The sequence below is a fragment of the Dendrobates tinctorius genome, unplaced genomic scaffold, assembly GCF_039654945.1.
Source record: "Dendrobates tinctorius isolate UK_male_01 unplaced genomic scaffold, ASM3965494v1 ptg000005l, whole genome shotgun sequence".
Lineage (NCBI taxonomy): Eukaryota > Metazoa > Chordata > Amphibia > Anura > Dendrobatidae > Dendrobates > Dendrobates tinctorius.
The window spans coordinates 6,623,051-6,640,693 of record NW_027361673.1 but is presented as its reverse complement, the minus strand read 5'-3'; the positions used below and the strand labels follow the sequence as shown (position 1 = coordinate 6,640,693).

The following is a 17,643-nucleotide window of genomic DNA, read 5'->3' as shown; positions in this document are numbered from 1 at the left end:
ACCTAATAGTAACCATGCTTTGTCCTGGGCTTTTACATTCTACCTAATAGTAACCATGCTCTGTCCTGGGCATTTACTTTCCACCTAATAGTAACCATGCTCTGTCCTGGGCTTTTACTTTCTACTTAACAGTAACCATGCTTTGTTCTGGGCTTTTACTTTCTACTTAACAGTAACCATGCTTTGTCCTGGGCTTTTACATTCTACCTAATAGTAACCATGCTTTGTCCTCGGCTTTTACTTTCTATGTAATAGTAACCATGCTCTGTCCTGGGCATTTTCTTTCTACCTATTAGTAACCATGCTCTGTCCTGGCCTTTTACTTTCTACCTAATAGTTGTCAGGAACACCGCACTGCACTTGCTCACTGAGCCAGTGCACGTGTCCTGAGTAAGACAAACTGTGCTCAGAGATACCTGTGGAGCGGGCAGCAGCACAGAAGATGCGTGCTTCAGACCCGCAGGACCTGAAGAAAGTGACTGCTGGGGGCATGGCCTACTCCAGAGAGCAAGAAGCTGCAGGAAAGCTCCTAGAATGGTAACTACGGAACAAAGTTACTAATTGACATAAACAGGTACATAAACCAGATCAGGCCGGGGTCAAAGTACGAGACAGCATGACAATTACCAAAGGGCTAGACAGAACGGATAGTCAAGACGTAGCCAAGAAGTCAGAAACCAGAGAAGCAGATATACAGTACAGAGTCAACAGGCAAACTCACAACGGGGGACAGAACCGGATCAGAACCATATAAGCAAGCTATAAGACAACGAACAGGCACACAGGGGTCAAAACACTCGGCCAAAGGCAAAAGTATAACTGACAGGGACTGGAGTTTCTCAAGGTTATAAAAAGCTCTCCCTGAGCCAAAGAGAGGCCATAATAATTAACCCCAGGCGTGCAGGTCAAAGCCTGCACTGAGCTCAAGACATTAACCCCTGAGTGCAGGTCAAAAACCTGCACTGGGATCATGACAGTACCCACCTCTCAACAGGGGGCCTCTGGACCCCCAGGCTTCCCCAGGTACTTGGCATGGAAAGCCTGAACAAGGCGATCTGCATGTACAGAGTGAGCAGGGACCCATGAGCGATCCTCCGATCCATATCCCTTCCAGTGGACCAGGTACTGCAAAGAGCGGCACAGCCGCCGAGAGTCCACAATATGTCCGACCTCATACTCCAAGTGACCCTCCACCAACACTGGAGGAACAACAGACTCGGAGTCCTCCTTGACAGACCCCACGGGTTTCAACAGAAATTTATGGAACACATTGGATATCTTTAATGAGGCGGGGAGACGCAACCTATATGCCACCGGGTTGACCATCTCCACAATCTCGTACGGACCAATGAACTTTGGTCCCAATTTAGCTGACAGAACCTTCAAGTTGATGTTACATGTGGAAAGCCAAACCTTCTCCCCCACCTGAAACATGTGTCCCGGGGCCCTCTTTTTGACAGCAAAATATTTGTACCTCCCCTGGGCCTGAGAGATATTACGCTGGACTTCAGCCCAGAGGTTTTTTAACCATTGGACGGACCCCTCTGCCCCTGGACAACCGGAATCCACCCGTGAAAACTCCCCAAAATGAGGACTAAACCCATAATTGATTAGGAATGGGAACATGTTGGTGGACTGACTCACCCGGTTGTTAAAAGCGAATTCCGCCAACGGTAACGCATCACACCAATCCTCCTGTCTCGCGGAGGTCAGACACCTGAGAATTTGTTCCAGGGATTGATTGGTGTGGTCCGTCTGACCATTACTCTCCGGGTGATATGACGACGAGAAGGAGAGTGAGATGCCCAATTTCATACAGAATGCCCTCCAAAATTTGGCCACAAACTGCACACCTGTCAGACACCACATTCAGGGGTACCCCATGCAATCTGACCACATGCTGCACAAACAACTTTGACAATGTTTCTGCTGAGTGTAGTGCTGCCAAGGGAATGAAATGGGCCTCTTTTGAAAACCTATCCACCACCACCCAGATCACGGTATTGCCCCCGGAAGGTGGAAGACTGGTAATAAAATCCATGGAGAGATGAGTCCATGGCCTATCAGGAACCGATAAAGGTATGAGTTCCCCAGCTGGCCAGTTATGCGAGCTTTTGGAACGGGCACAAACTCCACAAGCAGCAACGAATTTCTTGACATCGGACCCCATTGAAGGCCACCAAAAAACCATGGCTATTGCCTCTCTAGTGGCTGTGATACCGGGATGAGAACTCAGCCTAGACTCATGAAACTCTTGCAGAAGTCTAGGCCGCAATAAATCTGGAACAAACAATTTATCCCCTGGCCTGGTTGTCGGACCTAGGGCCTAAGCTCTCAAAATTTCTTGTTTCAACTCTGATGAGACCCCCGCCACTACCACCCCTGGGGAAAGAATGGAGAATGGCGGCTCGGGGGAAGACACCGGGTCAAAACTTCTGGACAGGGCATCCGCTTTAACATTTTTGGACCCTGGTCGAAAAGTAATGGAGAACTGAAAGTGTGAAAAAAAAGTGACCAACGGGCTTGTCTAGGAGTAAGCCTCTTAGCAGATTCAAGGTATGCCAAATTTTTGTGATCAGTGATAACAGTGATAGGGTGAGCTGCCCCTTCCAAAAAGTGCCTCCATTCTTCGAATGCCAGCTTGACTGCAAGAAGTTCTCTATTGCCTACATCATAGTTTCTTTCGGCGGATGAGAACTTCTTGGAGAAGGCACAGGGTATGAGATTAGTAAGGGTGGCCGGACCCTGGGAAAACACTGCCCCCACGCCTACTTCAGAAGCATCCACCTCCACAATAAATGGTTTGGACGGGTCTGGCTGGACCAACACGGGGCAGACATGAAACATTTCTTAAGAGCTGAGAAGGACTCCTTAGCGAGTTCCGACCAATTTTTTACATCAGCCCCCTTCTGGGTAAGATCTGTGAGTGGTTTAACCACTTGAGAGAAACCTTTAATGAATCTCCAGTAATAGTTCGCAAATCCCAAGAAGCGCTGGAGCTCCTTGAGATCACGAGGCTGAACCCAGTCTGCCATCGTCAGCACCTTCTTAGTGTCCATACGAAACCCCTCACAAGATACAATCAGCCCCAAAAAAGACAGTTCTTGTATGAAAAATGAAAGTTTTTCCAATTTAGCAAACAAGTGGTTCTCTGTTATGAATAAGTCACCGGAGGAGAAAACAAAAATACAAGCTAAGTCCAGAAAACCGGAGAGGTTGGTAGCTATCGGATTGCAGACCCCTGATCCTATTCACCACAACTAACAGTAGCCGTGGGGGGCTTCTAAGGTGCCCTAGACCCCTCGTCACAGTCGGAGAACTACATAAGCCCAAAGAAAGAAAGGGGAAATCTAAACTGCCCCAGAGCAGACCCCAAAGCAATAGATAGCCCCCAACATGTATTGTTGGTGAAAAACAGATGAAAACACAAACACAGACAGAAAGACAGGCTGAGCAAACGATGGGGCCCAACTAACCAGATAGGACAGGACAGAAAAGATGCTGGCTGCAATCTGCAAAAAACCCTACAAAAATGTCCCAACCGTCTGATAGGAAAAAAGGCCCTGAAGTCGCTAGACTTCAAAATCACCATATCAGCACTCAGGTATATTCTGAAAACAGAGCAAAGAGATAAACTGATCAGAGACAAAAATGGAATTCAGCCAGTCCCAACCAGGATTGGCTGAATACAAACACTAAGGAAACCAGACAAAATCTCATGGAATAATAGTAGGGCAAAAACTTAGCTTTTAGTAGACAGGAGCAAAACTGGATGCAAGAGCTCAGAGCAGAAAGGATCACCAGCAGCCCTGCAGGGCGTCGGCTGCCTTATATCCAGTCAGAAATTCCAGATGTCCAATCATACTCCGCCTGTTCAGATAACAGGTTCTTCCCATCCCAATCAATTTCACTACCTCTCTTCACTAGCAGAGGGAGTTCATCAGACATCAAAGGTGAAGGGGAAAATGAACTCACAACAGTACCTCCCCCTTGAGGAGGGGTCACCGAACCCTCATCCACGCCACCAGAGCGATCAGGATGGGCCCGATGAAAAGCACGAACCAATCTTTCGGGATGAATATCGGATGCAGGGACCCAAGAATTATCCTCCTGGCCATAACCCTTCCATTTAACCAAATACTGGAGTCTCCGTCTAACCAGACGAGAATCCAGTATCTTCTCAACCTCATATTCCACATTACCTTCAACCAATAAAGGGTCAGGAGGTGCTACCACAGGAACTACTGGCTCAACAAACCTCTTTAACAGAGACTTATGAAACACGTTATGGATCTTGAATGTAACAGGAAGAGCCAATTGAAGAGACCGGATTAAGAATCTACAAAATCTTGTAAGGTCCAATAAATCTAGGTTTAAACTTTGGAGAAGCCACCTTCATAGAGATATTCTTTGATGACAACCTAACCATATCACCCACCTTAAACCGGGGACCAATGGTCCTATGCCGGTTGGAAAACCGCTGGGCCTTTTCCTGGGAGAGAGACAACTTATCCACCACTTGGTCCCAGATCTGGTGCATTCTCTCCACCACAGAGTCAACACCTGGGCAGGCAGAAGACTCCACCTGCCCTGAAGAGAATCGAGGCTGAAACCCAAAGTTACAAAAAAAAGGTGACATCAAAGTGGCAGAACTAGCTCTATTATTTAAAGCAAATTCGGTCAAGGGCAAAAATGAAACCCAATCATCCTGATCAGCAGAAATAAAACATCTCAAATACGACTCCAAAGTCTGGTTTGTTCTCTCCGTCTGCCCATTGGTCTGAGGGTGAAACGCAGAGGAGAAGGACAACTGAATTCCCAGCTTGGAACAGAAAGTCCTCCAAAATCTAGAAACAAACTGAACTCCTCTGTCAGATACAATGTTCTCAGGAATCCCGTGCAAGCGAACCACCTGTTGCAAAAACAAGGGCACCAACTCTGAGGAAGATGGCAACTTAGGGAGTGGTGCCAGATGGACCATCTTAGAGAATCTATCACAAATCACCCAAATAACAGTCATTCTCTGAGAGACAGGCATATCAGAGATAAAATCCATTGAAATTTGGGTCCATGGCCTCCTGGGCACCGGCAAAGGCATCAACAACCCACTAGAGCGAGAACAAGGTTTAGACCGGGAGCAAGTCCCACAGGACTGCACAAAATTCCTGACATCACGAGACAAGGCGGGCCACCAAAAAGACCGACTCACCAAATCTCTAGTACCAAAAATACCTGGATGACCAGCCAATGTGGAGCAATGAACCTCAGACATCACTCTCTTCGTCCATTGGTCAGGAACATACAATTTTCCAATGGGACAACGCTCAGGTTTGTCTTCCTGAAACTCTTCCAGAGCACGTCTCAAATCGGGCGAGATGGCAGAAAGAACTACCCCCTCACCTAAGATGGTAGCAGGCTTGGTCACAATAGGAGAATCAGCAAAGAAACTCCTAGAGAGGCCGTCTGCCTTGACATTCTTAGTGCCCGGAAGAAAAGAGACCACAAAATCAAACCGTGTGAAAAACAAGGCCCACCTAGCCTGTCTAGGATTCAAGCGTTTGGCCGACTCCAGGTAAATCAAATTCTTGTGGTCAGTAAGGACCACGACTTGATGTTTAGCTCCCTCCAACCAATGTCTCCACTCCTCAAATGCCCATTTCATGGCTAACAGTTCCCGATTCCCCACATAATAGTTACGTTCGGATGGGGAGAACTTTCGGGAAAAGAAAGCACAGGGATTCATTTTAGATGTTACAGGATCTTTTTGGGACAAAACAGCTCCTGCACCAATCTCAGAAGCGTCCACCTCTACCTGAAACGGGAGACATCAGGTTACCGCAAAACCGGGGCAGAAGTGAACCTTCGCTTCAGCTCCTGAAAGGAAGAAACAGCCTCTGGAGACCAATTCAGCACATCAGCACCCTTCTTAGTCAAATCAGTCAATGGTTTGGCAATACCAGAAAAATTAGCTATAAATTTACGATAAAAATTAGCAAAACCCAAAAACTTCTGGAGGGCCTTCAAAGAAGTGGGCTGAACCCAATCATAAATGGCCTGTACCTTAGCCGGGTCCATTTCAATAGTTGACGGAGACAAAATAAATCCCAAAAATGAAATCCTCTGTACACCAAAAAGGCATTTAGATCCCTTGACATACAGGGAATTCTCCCTCAAAATCCGGAACACAGTCCGAACATGTTCCACATGAGAGTCCCAATCCTTGGAAAAGATCAAAATATCATCCAGATAGATGATCAAAAATGTATCCACAAAATCTCGGAAAATATCATTCATGAAGCACTGGAAGACAGAAGGGGCATTAGTGAGCCCAAAAGGCATCACCAGGTACTCAAAATGTCCCTCCGGAGTATTAAATGACGTCTTCCATTCATCCCCCTGCTTAATGCGAATAAGATTATACGCCCCCTGAGGTCAAGCTTGGTAAACCAGCAAGCACCTTTAACTCTGGAGAATAGATCAGAAATCAGGGGTAACGGATACTGATATTTAACAGTAATTTTGTTGAGGGAACGATAGTCAATACAAGGCCTTAATGAACCATCTTTCTTGGCCACAAAAAAAAACCCAGCACCTAAGGGTGAAGAGGATGGTCTAATATGACCCTCCTCCAACGACTCCTTAATATAGGATCGCATAGCCTCGTGCTTGGGTACAGATAAATTGAAAAGTCGACCCTTGGGAAATTTACACCCAGGGCTCAGCTCAATTGCACAGTCATAACTCCTATGAGGAGGCAAAGACGCAGACTCATTCTCACTAAATACATCATAAAAATCAGCCAAATAGTCAGGAACATCATGCGACTGGGGAGAGGTGGAGAAAACAGGAGCGTCACTAAGGGCACAACGACAACCCCAACTCACCACAGACACAGATTTCCAATCCAAAACTGGATTATGGATTTGCAACCAGGGAAACCCCAGAACAATGGTATCATGCAAATTATGCAATTCTCTTGATGGTCTGGGGCGACCCGCATTACCACCTGGGTCCAAAACTGAGGTTTATTCTTCGCCAAAGGAGTAGCATCAATACCCCTCAAAGGGATAGGCGTCCGCAGAGGTGTCATAGGAAACCCACAACGTTTAGCAAAATCCAAGTCCATCAGGTTCAGAGCTGCCCCCGAATCCACAAAAGCCTTAGCGGAAAATGTCGACAGGGAGCAGATCAGAGTAATTGCCAGAAGAAACTTAGGTTGAACACCACCCACAGCAAATGTGTGTGCAAAACGTTTCTCTCGTTTAGGGCAGACAGAAATCATGAGAGGCATCTCCACAGAAAAAACACAGCTTATTACGCCTTCTGAACTCCTGACATTGCGCCCTAGACAAAACTCTATCACATTGCATAGGTTCAGACATTTGTTCAACAGGTGGCAACACCTCTCGTACAGTTCTGCGTTCACGCCAACGCCGATCAACCTGAATGGCTAATGACATAGAACCGTCAAGACCAGAGGGAACAGGAAATCCCACCATAGTATCTTTTACGGTTTCTGACAAACCTTTCCGAAAGAGAGCTGCCAAGGCACCATCATTCCAGGTAGTAAGGACCGCCCACTTTCGGAATTTTTGACAGTACAACTCTGCAGAATCCTGACCCTAGCTCAATGCCAACAGGGCCTTTTCAGCCTGATCAATAGCATTAGGTTCATCATACAACAACCCCAAGGCCTGAAAAAATGCGTTCACATCAGTCAGAATAGGATCATCAGGTTTCAAAGAAAACGCCCAATCCTGGGGATCACCGTGCAGCAAAGAGATGACAATTTTAACCTGCTGCGCGGAGCTCCCCGATGAGTTAGGCTTCAAGGCAAAAAATAATTTACGATTATTCTTAAAATTCAGAAATTTAGACTGATCCCCAAAAAATTTAGACCGATCCCCAAAAAACACATCAGGGATCTTTGGTTCAGCAGCATGTGAATGAGCAAGGTAGGCGGAAATTCCCCGCACTTCAGCAGCAAGCTGCTCCACACGATCAGACAATTGCTCAATCTCCATTGAGAAAAAATTCCTCCTACGGCGTCAGAGAAATAGAGGAAAAAATATACACAAAAAAAAAAATTCTGACACTTTTTTTTACAATTCTTTCCTGCTATTGAGTACCCTAGAATCTGCGGTATGTCTAATGATTCTGTTATGAATGAGTCACCGGAGGAGAAAACAAAAATACAAGCTAAGTCCAGAAAACCGGAGAGGTTGGTAGCTATCGGATTGCAGACCCCTGATCCTATTCACCACAACTAACAGTAGCCGTGGGGGGCTCCTACGGTGCCCTAGACCCCTCGTCACAGCCGGAGAACTACATAAGCCCAAAGAAAGAAAGGGGAAATCTAAACTGCCCCAGAGCAGACCCCAAAGCAATAGACAGCCCCCAACATGTATTGTCGGTGAAAAACAGATGAAAACACAAACACAGACAGAAAGACAGGCTGAGCAAATGATGGGGCCCAACTAACCAGATAGGACAGGACAGAAAAGATGCTGGCTGCAATCCGCAAAAAACCCAACAAAAATGTCCCAACCGTCTGATAGGAAAAAAGGCCCTGAAGTCGCTAGACTTCAAAATCACCATATCAGCACTCAGGTATATTCTGAAAACAGAGCAAAGAGATAAACTGATCAGAGACAAAAATGGAATTCAGCCAGTCCCAACCAGGACTGGCTGAATACAAACACTAAGGAAACCAGACAAAATCTCATGGAATAATAGTGGGGCAAAAACTTAGCTTTTAGTAGACAGGAGCAAAACTGGATGCAAGAGCTCAGAGCAGAAAGGATCACCAGCAGCCCTGCAGGGCGTCGGCTGCCTTATATCCACTCAGAAATTCCAGATGTCCAATCACACTCCGCCTGTTCAGATAACAGGTTCTTCCTATCCCAATCAATTTCACTACCTCTCTTCACCAGCAGAGGGAGTTCATCATTATCTTGTTAAGTTCACAAAAGTCGAGGCAAGGCCGCAAACCACCATCTTTCTTCTTCACAAAGAAGAATCCTGCTGCCACGGGTGACACAGAAGGCCTGATATGCCCTTTGTGGAGACTCTCAGCTATGTACTCCTTCATGGCTTGGCGCTCAGGCCCGGACAAATTGAGCCTTAGGTAACTTGACTACGGGTACTAAATCAATGGCACAATCGTAGGGTCTATGTGGTGGCAGCGCCTCAGCCTCACTTTCAGAAAATACGTCTTCGAAATCCTTCAGGTACTCCGGAATACCTTCCAGACCGACAGACTACACAGATACGGTTTTACCAGAGTTAACAAGGGGCCCCAGGTTACAACATTTATCTTTACATCCCCACTGAGTGATCCCTCCCATCACCCAATCAATGGTAGGATTATGGCGTTGTAGCCAAGGCATCCCCATTACCAGTCTTTCAGGCAAGTTATCTAACACAAGACAAGTTAAATTGTTCCACATGAGTGGAACCCACTTTCAGAGAAAAAAGTTCAGACCTGAAACAGATACCGACCCGGGTAAGAGAGGACGAGTTAATTGCCACAAGTTTAACAGGATCCTGAAGCCTGACTGTCCCTATCTTATTAAGAGTCATAATCCGGGCATCAATCAGGTTAACAGCAGAGCCACAGTCAACAAAGGCGGTAGTCTGAACAGGACCATCACCAAGTTCCAGTTCCACCAGAAGCACAATTTTTGCAAGTGAGGAAAAAGGTACCTGAAGGTCTGGGTAGCCTCCTCGACTACTACCCAGACCTAGTCGTTTCACGCCACCTTGGAGGATGACAGACAGGAGGGGCAATCCTTCTTCCAATGTCCAGATTCCCCACAATAGAAGCACAACTGCTTCTCCCGGCGACATCTTCTTTCCTTCTCATCACAGGTGACAGCGCTCACCTCCATAGCCACTGGAGGAGTCCGGGTCTCAACTCCACTGGAGAATAATGATGTTTCAAGTTGCATAACACCTCTTGCCCGCAGTCTGCGATCCATGCGAAACGTTGGGTCATGGCATCCTCCAGGGAGTCAGGTGGAGTGCCAGGGCATCCTTCAGACGTTCATACAGGCCTCTACGGAACAGCCCCCGAAGGGCGGCATCACTCCAAGAAATCTCGGCTTCCCAACGCCTAAATTCAGAACAGAACCACTCGGCTGAGTGCTTCCTCTGATAGACACTCATCACCTTGTCCTCAGCCAAACGCACGCTATCTGGCTCATCGTAAATAAGCCCTAAGGCCTCAAAAAACGCATCCACAGTCATTCTCTCCGGGGCAGAAGAGGAAAGAGAAAATGCCCAGGCTTGTGGGGACCCCCTAAGCAGGGACATAACCACCCCCACCCTCTGTTTCTCATCCCCAGAGGAACGGGGTCTCAAGGAGAAAAAGAGTTTACAGCCCTCTTTAAACGCTCTAAATTCATTTTTGTCACCAGCAAATGTATCTGGTAACTTAGCCGGGGATTCGGGTGGGACTAAAATGACATCTCTATTCTCCACCTGCTGAAAGCCTGCGGAAAGCGCTCCCTGAACCGAGTCCGCAACCTGCCATTGGGACTGGGCCAGAGTTTGGTGTTCCAAACATAGCTTCTGCAGCGACTGAGTCAAGCATTTCACCTGCTCAGATAAGGCATGCATTGGGTCCATGCTGCAGAAGTGAGAGAAAAAAAAAAAAAGTTCACTTTCAGTTATAATGTCAGGAACACCACACTGCACTTGCTCACTGAGCCAGTGCACGCGTAAGACAAAGTAAGCCTGAGTAAGACAAACTGTGCTCAGAGATACCTGTGAAGCGGGCAGTAGCAGAGAAGATGCGTGCTTCAGACCCGCAGGACCTGAAGAACGTGACTGCTGGGGGCGTGGCCTACTCCAGAGAGCTAGGAGCTGCAGGAAAACTCCTAGAATGGTAACTACGGAACAAAGTTACTAATTGGCATAAACAGGGACATAAACCAGATCAGGCCGGGGTCAAAGTACGAGATAGCATGACAATTACCAAAGGGCTAGACAGAACGGATAGTCAAGACGTAGCCAAGAAGTCAGAAACCAGAGAAGCAGATATACAGTACAGAGTCAACAGGCAAACTCACAACGGGGGACAGAACTGGATCAGAACCATATAAGCAAGCTATAAGAAAACGAACAGGCACACAGGGGTCAAAACACTCGGCCAAAGGCAAAAGTATAACTGACAGGGATTTTCTCAGGGTTTCTCAGGGCTATAAAAAGCTCTCCCTGAACCAAAGAGAGGCCATAATAATTAATCCCAGGTGTGCAGGTCAAAGCCTGCACTGAGCTCAAGACATTAACCCCTGATGTGCAGGTCAAAAACCTGCACTGGGATTACGACAGTAGTAACCATGCTCTGTCCTGGCCTTTTACTTTCTACCTAATAGGTAACCATGCTCTGTCCTGGGCTTTTACTTTCTACCTAATAGTAACCATGCTCTGTCCTGGGCTTTTACTTTCTACCTAATAGTAACTATGCTTTGTCCTGGGCTTTTACTTTCTACCTAATAGTAACCATGCTCTGTCCTGGGCTTTTACTTTCTACCTAATAGTAACCATGCTTTGTCCTGGGCTTTTACTTTCTACCTAATAGTAACCATGCTCTGTCCTGGGCTTTTACTTTCTACCTAATAGTAACCATGCTTTGTCCTGGGTTTTTACTTTCTACCTAATGGTAACCATGCTCTGTCCTGGGCATTTACTTTCTATCTAATAGTAACCATGCTCTGTCCTGGCCTTTTACTTTCTACCTAATAGTAACCATTTTTCTTTTTCTGTCTTAATGTAATCACTGTCAATTTTGTGCCTGATTTATCAAACATCGCGCATGTGGTTCATGAATTTTGAGCAACGTCAAAAATCATCTTTTTTCTGCCTTTTACCATTTTTGCAACTTTTTAGTGCAAAAAGTTATATGTTTCTCAAAATGTTACAAAAATTTATAGCATACATAGAATCGATCCAGGGTAGGACTGCAATGCATTTGTGACAAATTCTACGACAAATGACGAATCAGGCAAATACATCAGGAAACCCTAAACCGTGCCCAGAACGAAAAACTTAAAAAATGAAATAAAACAAAAACACAAATAAAATAGACTTCAAAAAAGGAGCAAATGAATTTGGTGTTATAACAGGCGGAAAACCTCACAAACTCAACAAAAATGAATCTGGCCCATTGTGCTTTAAATACTTTCTCTCTGTTGTCTGAAAAGGAGCCATGACTTGAAGTAAAGGGGTCTCTTAGTGGGGGAAATAGAGTGGCATAAAATCAAGCACTGAAAAATTAGTGAAAATTTGTATCACAATTTCCTTGCCTGACACCTAATGTCACACATATAGTGAACCATTAATTGGGATAGAGACTGTTACAATCTGAGGAGGCAGTGGCTCATTAAGTGCTCAGTCATGCTCAGAGCTCAGAACACCTCAATTTGCACATGAATGAAAACACTAATTACTGGGGAATGCAGTAAAATATAGAAGATATAATAGTGTCAAAGCATTTACACTTCCAAGACATGGATGCACTTAAGGCCCCTTTACATAAAGCCCCCGTTACACACTGCGATATCGCTAGCAATATCGCTGTAAAGTCACCGATTTTGTGACGTTGCAGCGTTATTGCTAGCGATATCGCTACATGTGATACTTACCTCCGACCGGATCCCCCGCTGGTTATCGCTGATCGCGCGAGAAGCTCCTGGACCATTCCTCGTCGGCCACTTCCTGCGGTGCTTCCTGTGGCGCCGACGAGCGACGCGTGGAGCCGGGCGGGAGGACGCAGGATCGCCGCGTCTGACAGGTAAGTAGCGACCCCCGACCCCAGCGATGTCGCTGGTGAGATCTGCCTGTGTGGCAGCTCACTAGCGACCACCTAGCAATGCACCAGCGATCCTGACCGCGTCATATCGCTAGTCGGGATCGCTGGTGCATCGTTAGGTGTAACAGTACCCTTAGCAATGAACCAGCGATCCCGACAACGATACGACCCTGTCAGGATCGCTGGTGCATCGTTAAATGGTCGCTAGTGAGCTGCCACACAGGCAGATCTCACAGCGATGTAGCGACGCAGCAGTGGTTGTTACTTACCTTTCAGACGCGGCTATCCTGACGTCCTCCCGCCCGCGTCCACGCGTCGCTCGTCGGCGCCAGCAGGAAGCCCAGCAGGAAGCGCCCGACGAGAAATGGATGTGGACAATCTCGCGCGATCAGCGATAGCCAGTGGGTGAGTCGGTCGGAGGTATCACACATAGCGATATCGCTAACGATATCGCTGCTGCGTCACAAAATAGCTATGTGTAAAACCCCCTTTACATTATTTTAAGGGGGATTATCTTAGTGACAGATTTTATTTCAGAAAGGATATCAATAAATGTGTGCTCACCTTCACCTGCTGCAGAATGTTCTTCAGAGTGTTATGCAGCTGATCTGCATCCTTTGGCTCTTTACTTGAAATAAAACATAAAGAAAAATTGTAAAGTTTTTATATAGCCTGGACGAAGTTCATTTCCTTTCCATTCATAATTACTTAATGGTATTAGAAGCAATTTACATTAAGTTCTTACAAAGACCCTTTTAGCCTCATTCACACGTCTGTAATTTTGCATCAGTATTTGTAGGCCAAAATCAGGATGGTCTCCAAAACAGAGAACAGGTATCAATCTTACATTCACACGTTCAGTATTTGGTCAGTATTTTTATCTCAGTATCTGTAGACAAAAACCAGGAGTGGGTGATAAATACAGAAGTGGTGACGGGTTTCTATTATACTTTTCCTCTGATTGTTCCACTCCTGGCTTTGGCTTACAAATACTGAACGTGTGTATGTGGCCTTAGAGTTTTTCTCTGTAAGTTCGACTCCTGGCTTTGGTATATAAACACTGATGCAAAAATAGTGACATGTGAATGAGGCATTAAAGACATTCTTTTATTATGATTTTATTGCTGCAGTACTTTATACAAGACTTCTGTCCCACCCACATAATATAGGCAATGTGCAGGAACCAATCAAAACTGGTTAAAAGAGATACACTGCCATGACATTACACATAAAAAGTAGCACACAGAGATTGTTACTTACCTTCTGTCTTTTGGCTTCCAGCCCGTTTCTCCTGTAAAATATTACAAGAAAAATGACACTACACAACCACATTTATAAGACGACTCAAATGTAAACTCAGTATATTACAGCCACCACATGAACAAGAACACAAGTCTACAGGAACAGACAAAACTCACACTTTACCATCTCCGGGACTCTGAAGACTTGCTAATATGTATCAGTAGCCATATCAACTAGAGAAAGTAAACCACTTCACAATAATCCACTCATTTCTTATCTGTGTATTCCTTCTAGAGTCAGATGCTTTTGGCAGGACCAGTGGACCATCTAATGGAGGACCCCCAAGGGATGATGCTGAGTTCCAACACCTGATCCCTTTGTTCTCCAGGCCATAAACCACCACCAGAGGAATCTGGCAGCAGCTTGTTCACTCTTTTCCCACTGAAAACAAATGTTAAATCAAGCGAGCCTGTGTATCGGAAATGGAGGCATTTCAGAAAAGCAAAGTTCTCAGCCAAACAAGCTAGTCTGGTTGACATCTAAGGTGTAAAATCACTGTTACGTCCCTACCCGAATAAAAATAATAATAATAATAATACAGGTTTACGTGAAATAAAAGCAAAAATGATCTGTCATTGCCAAGATGTAGGTTACCTTGTATCACAACCATGTATTTAGATCTCTGAAATGCTGCGGAGTTTCAGAAAAAAAAACATACTTTTAATAGCGGCTGGGGACCAAGGTGTGCGGGTGACTAGTTGTACAGGCGGGTCCCAGGTGGTTTCTCGCCGGCAAGCCTCTGTTTATACACACACGCAGGCAGAGGCTTCTCAGTCATTGTCAGCGGTCAAGGAGGAGTCACCGGGGACCCACCTGTACGACTAGTCCCCAGTGGCTATTAAAAGTATGTCTTTCTCTGACACGCCGCAGCATTTAAGAAACAAAAATACATGGCTGTGATCCTAAAGCCAGTGGCTGATATATGATGCCCACGGTTTGGGCAGCTTACAGTTGAAACCAGAAGTTTACATTCACTTTGCGAAGATGATGGCGGAAGCTGGTAAGATTGTCATAATATCCACAGTGAAACGTGTACTGCATCAACATGGGCTGAAAGGCCACTCCGGAAGGAAGAAGCCATTACTCCAAAAGAAACATAAAAAAGCCAGATTAATGTTTGAAAATGCACACAGGAACAAAGACCTTAATTTTGGAGACATGTCCTGTAGTCTGATGAATCTAAAATTTAATTTTTGGGGCATAATGACCATTGTTATGTTTGGAGGAAAAAGTGAGAAGCTTGGAAACCTAAGAACACCATCCCAACCGTGAAACATGGGGTGGCAGCATCATGTTGTAGGTTTGTTTTGCTGCAGGAGGGACTGGTGCACTTCACAAAATAGATGTCATCATGAGAAAAGAAGATTATGTGGCAATACTGGAGAACATCTCAAGACATCAGCCAGGAAGTTAAAGCTTGGGCAGAAATGGGTCTTCCAAATGGACAATGACTCGAAGCATACTGCCAAAATGGTAACTAAGTGGCTTAAGGATAAAAGTCAATGTTTTGGAGTGGCCATCACAAATCCCTGATCTCAATCCTATTGAAAATTTATGGGCAAAGCTGAAAAGGCAGGTGCGATCAAGGCGACCTAAAAATCTGAATCAGTTACATCAGTTTTGTCAGGAGGAATGGGCCCAAATTTCCAACCAACTATTGTGAGAAGTCTGTGGAAGGATATCCCAAATGTTCTACCCAAGACGTTCAGTTTAAGGGCAATGGTACAAAATACTAATGAAATATGTGTAAACTTTTTGCTTTGCAGTAAGTAATAAAAATGCCTCCAGACATTCTCCCTCTCTTATTATTCTGGCATTTGGCAAATATTAATAATTATGGTAATCCTAATTGGTTTGTTCTGATTTCATGTCAGATATTGAGAAAAACATGTATATGAGTCTTTTTATATTGTGTATGTAAACTTCTGGTTTCAACTGTAAATGGCTGTGATCAGACAGTCGCTGATATAGGATGCCCACGGTTTGGGCAGTTTATATCAGCTGACAGGTTCCCATTAAACATATTTTTAGTCTCCAAGTGTGTCCCGAAGTCCTGTATTCAATCATACTTAAAACAGTGGAGACATTTTAACAGCGGATATATTTTTATTCAAGAGGCATGTGGCACAAATGTGATTTATAAGTCGCAGCTCCTGCTCCTTAATTAATTTAATGACATGATTCTTAGGCCGTACTGGATGTTGTACTCATCTATTAAAGTCGCAATGAAGAGGAGCGGCTACCTCTTCAGATATGTCTGTGTAAGGAAATATTGGTAGTCCTAAGAATGGAAGTTCTAGAATTGATATTCTATGGGGTACACAAGTACCTACTAAAATAAACATGTTAGAAGAAGTGACCGCTCCCATGTAAACAGCTTTGTTTTGTAGATCACATTGTATATATCACCTGTGGTCATAACTAGTATACTCGTTACTCGACATTTCCCGAGCATGCTCGGGTGATCTCCGAGTATTTGGATGTGCTCGGAGATTTAGTTTCTGTCCCCGTAGCTTCATGATTTGCAGCTGCTAGACAGCCTGAATACATGTGGGGATTTCCTAACAAACAGGCAATCCCCACATGTATTCAGGCTGGCTAGCAGCCGCAAATCAAGGAGCTACGGGGACAGAAACTAAATCTCCGAGCACATCCAAATACTTGGAGATCACCTGAGCATGCTCGGGAAATCTCGAGTAACGAGTATACTCGCTCATCACTAGTCATAACATTTAAACATAATCTTGTTATGTTAAATTTCTAAAAGTACAAATGCCGAACACATCACTGAAAATGAAAAAAATACATACGGATTCCGGGGATACTTTCAATTGGTACCTGCCGCACTCCTTCTTTAAAGCACGACAAGCCGGGGTAAACCTTCCTTATCTGCGCTTGTTTCCTTTCAATCATTTTTTTGATGATCTGTTAAACAATATTATTACTGTTCAGTCATCAAGCATTCAATGGATATGAGAAATGTTATAGCTTTCCAAGTACAAAGAGAATAAACGAAACAGAAAAGTCATCTATTCCTAAAGTTAGAAAAAAACAAAACTTTGTCAAACAGAAAACTTTATTCCATAAGCTTCCTAATTTATAGGGGGAATTCATCAAAGGGGTTTTCTAGTTTCAGAAAAAAACATGTTCCTTAGCTACAGTTGTATTTTAAACAAACTGGTCCTTATTCACCTTCCCTGGATCCAGCACAGAGCCTCTGTCACTACTCCAGGTGAGTTATTGTCTCCAGCAAATAACTGAGCTCAGCAGCTCTAAGTGGCTCGTGACGTCAACTCGGACAGAGCTGCTACGCTCAGTTGTTGGCTGCAGTGCTGTCGATATTACGTCAAGGTTGCAGAGACCAGGACCCAGGGAGGGTGATTAAAGGACAGGTTTATTTTTTTCAAACTGCAGTTGGGGATGGGTTCCCAAAACAACTGTTTAACAATCTGCACCAGTTTTGTGACAGTCAGTTTTGCTCTCTAATTTACGGCACACGTCAATAATAAATTTGGTGCATCTTACAG

At 45.0% G+C, this 17,643-nt stretch overlaps 1 protein-coding gene across 1 annotated transcript in view; it reads right to left on the bottom strand.

Moving 5' to 3' along the window:
• The window catches only part of KAT2B (lysine acetyltransferase 2B), a 171,512-nt gene that overhangs the window by 12,853 nt on the left and 141,016 nt on the right, over nucleotides 1-17,643 (bottom strand). Inside the window, exons 14-16 of the mRNA XM_073568154.1 lie at nucleotides 16,927-17,041; nucleotides 14,075-14,105; nucleotides 13,379-13,442 (exon numbers count right to left, since the gene is read on the bottom strand). Of these exons, the coding sequence (XP_073424255.1) occupies nucleotides 13,379-13,442; nucleotides 14,075-14,105; nucleotides 16,927-17,041 (210 nt within the window). The remainder of the gene's footprint in view (nucleotides 1-13,378; nucleotides 13,443-14,074; nucleotides 14,106-16,926; nucleotides 17,042-17,643) is intronic.